The sequence below is a fragment of the Rhododendron vialii genome, chromosome 13a (assembly GCF_030253575.1).
Source record: "Rhododendron vialii isolate Sample 1 chromosome 13a, ASM3025357v1".
NCBI lineage: Eukaryota > Viridiplantae > Streptophyta > Magnoliopsida > Ericales > Ericaceae > Rhododendron > Rhododendron vialii.
In genome coordinates, this window is record NC_080569.1 from 16313016 (window position 1) to 16325562 (window position 12547).

The 12547-nt window shown below is 39.5% G+C and overlaps 2 protein-coding genes across 4 annotated transcripts in view; both read right to left on the reverse strand.

The window, feature by feature from the left end:
• LOC131313015 (vacuolar protein sorting-associated protein 54, chloroplastic) overlaps positions 1–6243 on the reverse strand; it is a 35779-nt gene extending 29536 nt beyond the window's left edge. The window contains exons 1-2 of one of the 3 annotated variants that reach the window (XR_009196045.1): positions 5024–6243; positions 1749–1811 (exon numbers count right to left, since the gene is read on the reverse strand). Coding sequence is in view for 2 of the 3 variants with exons in the window: in XM_058341059.1 (XP_058197042.1) it covers positions 1749–1811; positions 5024–5902 (942 nt within the window). In the remaining variant the exon portion in view is untranslated. The remainder of the gene's footprint in view (positions 1–1748; positions 1812–5023) is intronic. The other 2 variants (XM_058341059.1, XM_058341060.1) reach the window with 2 other exon arrangements.
• A 4231-nt stretch (positions 6244–10474) lies between these two features.
• On the reverse strand, positions 10475–11348 carry LOC131313916 (uncharacterized). Its single transcript, XM_058342410.1, has 3 exons — positions 11281–11348; positions 10967–11181; positions 10475–10878 (listed from the first exon to the last, which is right to left on the reverse strand). Exons 1-3 carry the CDS (start codon positions 11346–11348, stop codon positions 10475–10477), a joined length of 687 nt encoding a protein of 228 aa, XP_058198393.1.
• Positions 11349–12547: the final 1199 nt, after the last annotated feature.

The following is a 12547-nucleotide window of genomic DNA, read 5'->3' on the forward strand; positions in this document are numbered from 1 at the left end:
TAATAATTAATGGCCTTTTAAAAAGCATTAATGCAGAACGTGGAAGACTCGAGACAAAAATAGAAGGGATACAGGTCTTGCACTGTTAAAGGGGGAAGTGGTGGTAAACGTCAGAATAAAGCTTGGCTTTTGGCTTCTTCGAGCTTAATGCAATGTATTTGATCGGAACGTAAAAAGGAAAAAAATTTCAAGGCACAGAGGAACCATCACGCATTGAAAAGTTCCTTTTTGGCCATTTCACATAGTTTGATTTGGGAAAGTGAATCCTAAGTTCCTAACCTTGAGCAACGTTGGACTTGCAGGTGTCATTCTTGACGAAAGCCCTCTCTTACTCAGACTGATCATCTGGCTATGGACAGAGCGAACATGACAACCTATCAACTATAGCCTCCAAGCCTCAAGTTCTTTAATGATCCCGAGTGCTGATTCTAGTCTTGCTCCCAACCAAGGTCATTCTGAACCTAAACGTTCGTTGCAGATTCAGGATAGCGCGTTGCAGACCTCACTTGGAGATGAGTGTACTGAGACCCTAGAGGCGCAATTCCTGAAGGCAAAAGCCGATGACATAGCATCTTAAAGTGTAATGCTGAACATGGGAACCTAAAGACATGGATCCAAGGACATCGGATCTTGGAGATGCGACCCTCAGAAGTGAGATCAAAGGACATAGGATCTTGCAGATGTGGTCCTTAGTGGTGACATTCTAAGACAGAATCCTAGATAAATGATTTTGGGGCATGCCTTGTCCTCAGACCAATGTCTAGGTCCTGGCTGATGGCACCCAAGATATCGCGAAGGATATCCTTGGCGGGAGTCAAATGATTTTGGGGCATGCCTTGTCCTCAAACCTAAGCCTAAGTCAGGTGGATTGCACTCAAGATATATCATAGGAGATCCATGGCAGGAGTCAATGAGCTTTGGTTTGCCATAATAGGCCTTGAAAATGCATGAAGGCTCCTCGCTTGGCTCATGTGTCGCCTCACAAGGCCGTAAGGTGACACCAATTATCCCCACTGTCAAAGTGATGTGTAGATCACATGGTGATGTGTGCAGTGGAGATGAACAAACCACCATGTCATCTCCACACATACTGCACTCCCCACTACAGTTGGTATATGGAAAGTTCTATGAGATCTTTGGAGAAGTATCCACGTTTCCATGTCGTATCTTTTCACACTTTTTGGCGAGTCTGAACCCTCAAAAACACACCTAACCCGACACATCCCATGTAACAAAGCATTTATCAATTTCTTACATACCAAGAAAAAATCAAAAAATCAAAAAAAAAAAAAAAAACAACCACCACCCTACAAGCACCACTACAAATTCTCAATAAACATGCAGTCTAACTAGATAGGAAAATTATATACACCCTAAAATATGTGGTTAGTTCCTATAGATTAACTCTGTTGGTATTTGGTACACACACATCAAAATAGAAAACTAAAATTTCAACCAAAACACACATTGCGACAAAAAATTGAGATACAAAAGTCTCTTCATCAATTGATAATCTCGGTCCCATAACATCTATGTGTAATACAACAAAGTTTTAAAACTACGAAAACAAACAAGTTTTTCCCTTGTATGACTTTAAAGTTAAGAAAGAGACAAAGGACAAAACTATATAACCAATGCCATGAATCAAGAAGTCAATCATATAGAATCAGTCAGTCAATAATCAAAACAGAAATATGCAACTTTAAAGTCACTAAATTCGATAAATCATCCATGGTTAAAGAGTATACCAGCAAATGCTGCAAATCATCTGTGACGTCTAATGCTCCAGCACAATCTGCGGATGAAACAAGCTGTACAAGAATTTGGAAAATAACAAGGTTATATACCAATCATCAACAAGTAATATAAAATTCATACTATCTACAAAACATTGAAAAAACCCCCCCGGTTAGAAGAAATTTAGCCCCGATCCTGTTTTGGAGTATTTGGTTCAATGGTTTTTTTCAGAAACATTTTATGATTCAATGATTTGATGGATTTTGTTTAGGAGTACTACACCAAGAGGGCAAAGATATACATACTAGAGGGAATCCTGAAATTGATTAGTCAACCCACCAGGTGGCATGCTCATGCTCCTGGGTGAAGTAGTTGTGTACATCCCATGCTTTGATTTCCTATATTACATGGTCTCTTAGAAATCAATCGACTGCCCGTGTGAGACATTTAACACTTGACAAGGATGTTGGATATCGGTCCAACCCAATTCATTGGGCACGTGTTATGCAATTGCAGCTGACACTATTCATGGTCTCATAAATGAGCAAACGTGCATGTCGACACTATTACACAAAACATCATTTTAACCCACCCAATGGATTGAATACAGAAAATAGAATGCATTGTTGACAAGCTTGCATTAGGGTTGAAGGATCAAACACCTAGATATGCATCTGCCCTTGACACCCATACCCAAATCCATGAAATATTAAGTTATTCAGAGGCTTCTGTGGATTAGACTGATGATATGGAGATTTACCACATCTACGACAGCTCCTACCCCTGATTTGACTTGCCACTTTGCTAACACAAGTATTTTATAGAGCACATTTACTGCCTCTACTCCTTCACTCCCTGTCATTAGTGTCATATATTCACACATTTTTATAATTTTTATTTTACAATGAGAAACCTTCTGAAGGCTGGGCCCCTTGGACCCACCCCCACCGCAAAGTAAACGGGGATAGTTGTAGTCACCAGCCAACCACTGGTACTCCATGGATATTACATGTGTATAATGTAATCTAGAGCTACTTTACCTTAAGACTGGCTCTTCCGGTCCAATCCACTCTTACTCTTCTTGCTCTACCAGGGATGAAGTTAGAAGAACTGACAAATATTCGACTTCTATCTCAAGGAATGTTTGATCCAATGCTCCCACTCCATTTTCATATGTTCTCTAGGTTTTGGAATATTATTTTGATACTCTTTTATAGTAGCCTCACCCAATACCTTAAACCGCTCAATGACATTGTGTCCAACGTACTTTGGCTTTCAAGACAAGGTAATGAAGAGAATGATTAGCGTTGGAAGAGATGGTGGTCTGCGCGTTCCGAATGTCGCATCTCCTCCATATGTGCCCTTATCATTTAGTCAGTAGTCACTCTTTTTGCAAATGCTTGTTCTGCTATATTGTTGATCTTGCATATATGTGGCTTAGAAACTTAGAGATCCCTCTAATGGAGTATCAGGGAAAGAAAGCTTCTAGGTTAATCAAACGATATAATAGAGGTAGTTTGTATGTGATGCTCATGAACTTGCCAAGGAATTCCACGTTTATGCTCATTCATTACGACTACATACATGAGAGCACTCCCACATTATTTCATTTTCCAATTATTGTTGTTTTCTTACTTCTACGGTTGGTACTCTCACCGTCTCACATCATTTAGGCATATTTGATTCACGTTCAGATGAAACTTTCTCACGTTTCAAAACTTCTCGTAAAATCATGAGTTGCTATTTTGATGCAAAAAAGAAATATCTTTCATCAGATGATAAAAGAACGGGATTGGAACTTTTGTGCTTCCACAATCAGCATGGCATTCTGTGTTACTGGAATTGAGTGGGCACTTTTGAACATAATGGTGTTCTTGAGCCCAAAAGTCATAATCTGGAGGTTGCTCGCGCTCTCATCCTTACTGTGAAAAATCCTATGGGAAACTTCGAGGCTTTGCGTTGAGCTTTTTTTGTTATTGTTCAACTTAGGAGAGATAGATGTGCTAATACACTTGAATCGTGCAAGGGGCAAGCCACCGTTGGTCGGCGTTCTGTTCTCCCTTAGCATGGATGCAACCTTCAAAATGCAGAGCCCTTCGACCTTCTTCACCCATTATCAACATCTCTTCCCAAGGACATTAATACTAAGGATGGATACGGTAGAGTTATGTTGTCACTTTAGAAGTGTGTTCATGGTTTCTTTCCTTTCTGGGGGTTATGGCAATTTGATGGCAACTCCGTTTCTACTTAAAGAAGGGGTCAAGAGGAGGTTCGGTTCAAGTGGAAAATGGACGATATTTTGACAATTGGTGACTCTAAGAGGGTTCGAGGTAGAATGGGTTGGTAGGATGATGCAACCAGCATCGCGTGAGGAGGTAATCTTTCCTTTGGCAGATTGAGTGGTGTGTAGGAAGGGGTTGAAGTTGAGTCACTCCCGTGAGGAAGAAGCTTGAGTGATGAAGAATAAGAGCAATACTTGTATTGTAGAGGAGTGTTGACAGAAAGAGTGGGAAGGCATTGACCGAATGGATCCCAAGATGGTCACAACTCACAAGCAACCACAAATTGCAGTAAAATGATATTTACACCGAATTACAATTGATGAATCAAGTTTAACAGAGAAGTGATAGAGATGAGTGCAATTTTGTTCACCCTCCTCAAAAGAGGATGAACATTACCCTCTTTCCTATTGGTTGAAATAGTGTAGATCACCACAAAGTGATGTCATGCTTACCATGCAACACGCTTTTTGGTAAGCATGACATCACTTTGTGGTGGGGTCCATACAATTTCAACCAATAGGAAGGAGGGTAATGTTCACCCTATTAAGTGGAGGGTGAACAAAACTCAACTCGATAGAGATACTTTAGAGAAGAAGTACAGGATTTGGTTGAAATGGTTTTGGTGTGAAGGTTGCATTTGCACGGGCTGATAGAACAAGGAGATGAATACATCTACACAGAGAAATACCACATGCCAAACTGCCAGCGGTGATTAATTTGTTAGCAACTGTGCCACTACATCATCTTCTATTAGGCAACGTTAACTGATCAATTTCAACTCTCATTAGTCTGCATACGATTTTTTGACAACCCTGTGATACCAATTCATAATCAACAAGTAATTTATTGGTTCAACAGTGTTCATAACCAGTACGAGTTTTTGATAGCATCAGCTCCGGTCAATTACTAATAATTCAAGGGAATGTTCCAAACAAAATACGCAGCAGAGAGAAAATCAATGGAATAGCAAAGTGCGCAGCAGCTATAGAAATAAAGAAGAATACCAGGTTAAGAGCCGAAAGAGCTTGGTTGACATATAATATCAGCCTCAATTTCAGCTGCAGAGCCAACAAATTACTCCTCGTCGAATTCAAATCCTGAATCTCCCGAGCCGAATCCACCAAATCAGAATCCAAGAGCCTTATAGTCTCCTTGAGTTCTCGGATTCGGCTACACCCCTCGGCAATCTTGACATTCAAATCCTCCAACTGACCCTGCGCCTCGAAAAACGAGTTGGACCGCAAGGAAATCTCTTTCACCAAGTGCAGCTCCACCACGTCCAAGTACTGCGACAGCTTCTCCTGCAAACCCAGATTCTCCGACACGGTGGAGAATGGGCACGCCGCCCGGAACGTGGGTCCCTCCTCCAACGCGAAGTCTTCCTTGAAGTACAACGCGGGCACCTCGCGCAAACAAGCCACCAACGCTTCCCCTTGACCAAATCCGCTGCTGCTCTTCCCCTCTGCAGCAGAATCGTCGACGCTGCTCTCTTTGTTGCTGTGGTTCCGAATGTCCTTGAATCTGCCGTGGGGTCCGGAAATCGACGACAGGTAGGGTTGGAAATCGGATCTGGTGGGGTCGGGGACGGAGGCGGCGGCCTTGGAGGTGGAGGAGAGAGGTGCGAAGTCGAGGGGAGTGGCGGCGGCGGAGGAAGACCACCAGCCTGACCAGGAGGAGGGGTCGTAGAGGCCGGATTTGACGGCGTGGGGGTTGTTGAGGATGGAAGCTAGGCTTTGGCTGGTGGCATCGGTGGAGGAGGTGGAGGAGGAAGTTGTGCGGCTGAGGGGTTTGTGATGAGTGTTGTTGTTGTTGTTGTCGTTGCTTGTGTGATGAGTGTTGGTGCGGTCGACGAACCTTCCCGATTGGGAAGGTTTCGAATCCATTATCGGGATTTAGAGATCATGAATTAAGGAATCGGGGAAATGTGGAGTGCGGTGGATTATATAGAAAGAGCAGGTGAGGTAGATCAATGTGAACTGTTAAGGAGAGAGAGAGAGAGAGAGAGAGAGAGAGAGAGAGTTGGGACGTTTACACGGAAACACAGGGGGTTGTATATTACAGTTCGGACAGATCGGCAGCGTCGTCTACTTGGCTTCCTGTGGTTTTCTTCTCAGAGCCTTCTTGATCTGGATCTAGAGGGAGGATGAAAAGTTGCCGGTAATTTACTAAACCGGAATGAACCGGCTGGGCCAGCCTCACCCGGTCGCATCTTCCTTTTGAATTACTAGTAGTAGGAGCACTATTTTAATGGACTATACTCCTTATATGACACAACGCACAAGTTCCCAAATGGTAAGATAAATACATTCATTTTAGGGGAAATTATAGTTACCCCCCTCAAACTAACCCTCGCATACACTTACCCCCCTCTAACTTTTATTTTTAGCACTTAACCCCCTCAAACTAGCTGAAATTCAAACGGTCATAATTTCAAACGGTCATAACTTCTTCGTCCAAAATCGAAAATATGCAAATTATATATCGATTTCGACGTCTTAAAGTCAGCTTTCTAATGACACTAAAATCACATCACGATTCAAAGCACACAGAAAGTTATGATCAAAACGGTATTTCTGTCTACCAGCCCTTACTCTTTTGATCATAACTTTCTGTATGCTTTGAATCGTGATGTGATTTTAGTGTCATTAGAAAGCTGACTTCAAGACCTCGAAATCGATATATAATTTGCATATTTTCGATTTTGGACGAAGAAGTTAGACCGTTTGAAGTTATGACCGTTTGAATTTCAGTTAGTTTGAGAGGGTTAAGTACCAAAAATAAAAGTTAGAGGGGGTAAGTGTATGCAAGGGTTAGTTTGAGGGGGGTAACTATAATTTCCCCATTCAATTTAAGATCCAAATTTAAAACTTTGACAAAATTTACAAAAAAATTTCTCAAATCTTTTTCCCAAATACTTCTCCATTTTGAGTTTTACCAATTTCTTTGTCTTGGGCAACCCAAGCCTCTCTCCATTTTTTCAATGGCTCTCTCTCTCACGACGATTTGGACTCTCTCCATATATCCCGACATTCGTCTCCTCTCTCTGATTCTGCGACAGTGACTGACTTTGACAAGAAATCCGGTGAGTACTCCGACTCCTCTTTGCTCCTAGTCTCTCTTGTTTTGCTCTTGGTGGTCGTTCCATGCACGAGCTTTCAAGTAGTAGGAGAAAAAAACAAAGAGAAACCAAAATTGATGAAAATACTCTTGAAAGCATATATATATATATATATATATAATATCGTTTTGCCATTAGAGTGAGCTTTTACCCAAATTTTAACCCATATTTGAGTAAAACTTTGGGTCAGGAAATGCTCTAATGGGAATATCTAACGTTCCTAGTTCTATTCTTTTTTCAACCACAATGCATCTAATTATGACTTCCTCAGAGCATCCGTAGTGGCTAGGGGTGGCAAATTGGTGGGTTTGGACCAAATTGGGTAAGTTATAAGTGGATTTGGTCTTTAATAGGTTATTGACCCATTTAAAACCAATTAGTTATAAGCCTAAGTACCCATGTCCAACCCGCCCCATTAATTTAAAACCAAATCCGACTTGCCCATTAACTCAATTACGTTTTTATTTTATTTTTTTGAATGGTATTAACCCAATTAGTCATGTTCATTGAAATGACTATATTACCACTATACATCTAAATGATTAAAATGCCTATGCCCGTTTAAATTATCATATTATCCCTATATATAAAAATGACCAAATTAAATGGTTTTTTTCCCACCCAAGAACCCCTGCGAAAAACAAAGTTTTGTGTGTTTATTACGGGTCCTACAAAGATGATTCAAACTGTAAGTCATGTTTGAGTAAGAAAAGCATGAGGTTTTTTTTTTAAATTTTTGCGGGCCCATTACGGATCCTACAAAGATGATTCAAACCGCAAGTATATACATTTTGTTTTATTTTTGCGAGCCCATCACGAGTCTTACAAAGATGATTCAAGCCGCAATGAGCCTGTTACGGTTTAAATCATCTTTATAGGACCTGTAATGGGCCCAAAAGAAAAAAACTCATGCTTTGCAGCTTGCCCAAACAAGGCCTTGTGCTCTTGTGCAACGTGTGTGAGGGAGAGGAAGTCTCACGTAGGACATTTTAAACTCAATATTCTCTCGATGGCACTCTGTATTGTTATAAACTATAGATAACTTTCAAAATTATTTATCGGTGGCAAATGCAATCAATAGGAAAGGGAGGGGAGAGATGACGGGTGTTTCCGAGAGAGGGGGTGCTTTGTTTAGTGGGTTATGTTGATGACTCATTGGGTCATTTAAGTTGACCAAATTGATACCCAATTGAGACCCATTAATAGATGGGTTAGATGGGTTGAGACCCATTCTAATCCAACTTATAAATGGGTTGAGTTGAGTCTAATTTTTAATAGTGGGTTTGGGTTTACTAATGGGTTTGGATTTAATTTGACACCCCTACTAGTGGCCTAACCAAAATTGGATAACTAAAAATTGTCACATTAACGGCCCGTTTGGATGAAGGATTTGTTTTAGGTGGATTTAGAATGATGGGAGATTTGAAGGTGGATATGTAATAAGGGGTGATATGTTAAGAAGGGTGACCCCACCACTTAAGAAAGGTGGATTTGTAATGAAGTGTTCGGATGGTTATTTGAGAAGGGGGATTTGAAAGGTGGATATGATGGGATAAGGTATCAAATGACTTAATTGCCCCTAGTTATTGAAATGGACAAAAAATGTTAATTTTATTTTAATTACGAAAAATACGTATTTATTATTAAAAAATTGAAAAAATAAATTCATTAAATCTTAAAAATGTTTTGTCACTCCCTTTGATTAGACCTTTTTTTTTGGGAAAAAAAACTGAAAATTGGAAATGTAAAAAATGTTGAAAATGTCATTATTTGATTGTAGGTACGGTGAAATTACTTATCATTAATTATTGCATAAAACTAATGAAAATATTTGTAAAATGCTTAAACGTTATTTTATAATTTATGTAACAATCCGAAATTTGTAAATTAAATTTAGTAATCAATAAATACATTGTTTGGTAGTTGAAAATGAGGAGTAGGTGCAACAAATTTGTTAGGTAAACATGTGTCAACAAATTTGTTTGGTAAATTTGTTTATAAATAGCAAGGTATTTTATATTGTCATCTCACATCTCATCTTGATTGAAAAAAATAGTTTTCTATTTTTGTTTTTTCAATCATTTGAATGGCACGTCGAGCTTAGACCGAGGCGGAGGAGGAGAAGTTGTTGGATAATCTTACGAGCCTTATAGATGCAGGGGTTTGGCAAGGTGAGCACAGAGGGATGATTCCCGCCTCCTTTGAAGTCTTGTAACGTCAAATGACTGCTGCTTTCCCCCAAAGTGGTTTTACAAAAAATATTATTGAGTGAAAGATTAAAAAGTGGAAGGAGACTTATTTCACCATAGAAGACATGATGTTGACTCCTGGATTTGGTTGGAATCCAAATGAAAATAGATTAGTTGTGGATAATGAAGATTGGAATGAATTTGTCCGGGGTAAGTGATCATCCTTCAATTGTATATAAACTTTTTTTTTTTTTTTTTGAGAAATTATCATATTTGTTATATTTTTTTAGGTGAATCCACGAGCTAGACATATGAGGGGCATGCAATTTCCTTATTTCAGTCGTTGGGCCCATTGCTTTCGACGTCACTAGTTGGAGAAGTTAGAAGTTCAAGATAGATGTTGAAGAATAAATCGTATTTGTGATAATAACTGTTAGAAATTCGAAATTTAAGTTAGTACTGATGTACCTCAAATAAATGTTTAAATTAAATAAAGATGAGTACTTTGTCTTTATATTACATTCTTCATTTCCACAATCTTTGAAAAATAAAGTACAAATTCATTCAGAATCAAATAGATGTGCGAAGATTAAACAAGCTAAGAAACCTACGAAAAAAACAACAAAGTATATGCTTAGACTAGTTCGATGTTGAACTTCCAAACCACTTGCGGATGTGGAACCACTGTGACTTGATTGAAATTCGGTTCGGTTCGGACCGACTGCATTTGAAGGAGCCGGTATCTTTCCTCATGGAACTGTAACAATGCTCCTTCCGCTTCGTCAAACGTCTTGTATCTTTTGAACAAGTTTCCCGAGTATTAACTTGCAGTCCCGCGGTCTCCCAACTTGTATGGATTCCCGGATTACGGCCGATGAAAACCACCCAATAGGATTCTTTATCTTGACTTGTCATTGAAATATCTACGACCCGATTTTAATGACAATCACAATATGACATAGGAATTGTAGTCACGAAAAGCCTAAATATTACATTGACAAACTAAACACAACCATTCTTCCACAGGTTTAACAAGTCTACAAGCAAATATGATTCAAATACATAAATAACACGGTTAAACATATCCTAGCGGCCACCCCCAGGATGAGCTAACCAATCGTTGAACATTTGGGTTGCCAAGTTATCCCTCATTTGGGTCCATTGGTTTGTACTTTCGAAAGTTCTAATGTAGTCATCAAGTGGTACATTATGTAAGTTCGCCTGCTCCCATGCTGTGTACTAAGCCTCAACGGGATCCACCTCCATTGTACGCTTAATGAGATTGTGGAGGAGGATACAGGCTGTGACGATTTACATTGAGTCCTAATGGGGTAGAAAGAATAAGATCTCAAAATTCCCCATCTCATCTTCAGCACCTCAAAGCATCTCTCCGCAACATTTCGTGCTTTGGAGTGCTTCATGTTGAAGTACTCCTCCCGGCTCTGGGGCATGTGTCCTTGCCTCCAAATATTAATGTGGTATCGTTGACCCCTGTAAGGTGCTAATATTCCTGGCCCATTAGTGTATCCGGCATCAGCAAGGTAGTAATGACCTACAAATGATATTAGTTGCGTTACATGAGTATGTTTACATGTATGGGGAGGGATGTTCACTAATGGAAAGGTTTTCAAGTCACATACCGTGTGGAATTTTCAACCCGTGAGGCCTTATCAAGGCATTCTCGAGCACTCTTGAGTCTGTGGCAGAGCCTTCCAAACCAGACAACGCATATACAAATTGTAGGTTTCGACTACAAGCGCCTAACACATTTGTCGCGTAGTCACCCTTCTTTGACCTATAGCGTGCCTTGTGTTCGGTTGGAGGAAGGACAGGTATGAAAGTACCGTCTAAAGCCCTTAGACAATTCTACGAGAGACAAGAGAATTTTTATTATCATAGTTCATTTATAATCAATAAGTGCATTACTATAGCTTAACATATAACATTTATGTACCTCAAACCACTTCCACCTAGCATCTGGTTCATTGGCAGGAATAGGCTAAGGATGATACCACAAGACATTGTGAAGGCGCAATACCGCGATCAAAATTGAGTTGAAATGCCTACTAACTGTTTCCCCCGATCTCCAAAATTGTAAAATGGTACGCCTATTCTTCGTATGGTGCGCGAGGATCCACAAAAATATCGCAACCTTCTCTACAACGGTGACATTCCTAGATGGCTCTAGCCCATTTTGAGTAAGTAAATGGCACAACTTCATGAATGTATGCCTATTTACCCTCAATTGGTTGTGGCAAGTAGTGTCACTCTGGCGTACCAACCGATTAAGAGCGTCTATTTGATGTTGGTAATAATTAGGATTGGCACAAAGATGAGGCTTTTATCGAAGCCTTTGTCGATGTCTTTCAGCAATCAAGTCCGTAATTAACAAGTAAAGTTGAAGAACGGTATTCACTACTCTCATCATACATAACACTACTAACGATGTCTTACGGTTTGCCTTATTTCTTCGTTCACGTTTCGTTAGTCTTGCCATCTGTTTGATAATGAAATTAAAACAAAATTAAAGAGTGTTAGACCCATGATGGCCTACTTATGTTCTTCTAGTACATAATAACATGTTTACAACTAGTAAGATGTTTACAAGTGTTGATTTTGTTTTTAGCATGTTGTCTTTATGTCATAATATCATATTGACAATTTGTAGGTCAATTTAATATTAGAATCCCCAGATACTAAAAAATTTACAACATGTATATTACAATATTCTCCATCTTAAATTTAGAAAACATCAACCATTGATTACGATGAATTTAGCACAATTACCCAATAAATTATGTGTATGCACAATCATGCACCTAAACATACTCTAGGATATTTGAACTGTTTTTTGTGTTCATCTAAACTGACACACCCACCAAGTAAACCAAAAAGAGGTTCTTCCCTTTTTTTCCCCTATGTACTGCATAGTCTAGACCTATATCTATTTTAGCTATTCGCTAAAACCAACTTAACAGATTCAATCCTATCACCAAATCTATGTGATTGTGTAGTGTCAGAGTGTGAATCCCCCAATCCACTTTATGTGTTCATAACATTTTCCTATTACCTTTAGCCATCCAAAATTGCTGTGATTACCTAACCAATTGATTAGGTCATAGGAGTTGTCAAATAAGAAGGTATGGCTACCTATTTTTTCCTAACATGAGCCATTTGCCGACAAAGACCCTTCAAAGTTCAAATTCATAGAAACACCTTTA

Bases quoted from the DNA above. Each gene is read 5' to 3' on its own strand.
- LOC131313916 (XM_058342410.1), bottom strand. From the start codon at position 11,348: ATGTCTTGTGGTATCATCCTTAGCCTATTCCTGCCAATGAACCAGATG. The intron at 11,182-11,280 runs GTACATAAATGT...GAATTGTCTAAG, and splicing joins CTAGGTGGAAGTGGTTTGAG to GGCTTTAGACGGTACTTTCA. The intron at 10,879-10,966 runs GTATGTGACTTG...TATCATTTGTAG, and splicing joins CGGGTTGAAAATTCCACACG to GTCATTACTACCTTGCTGAT.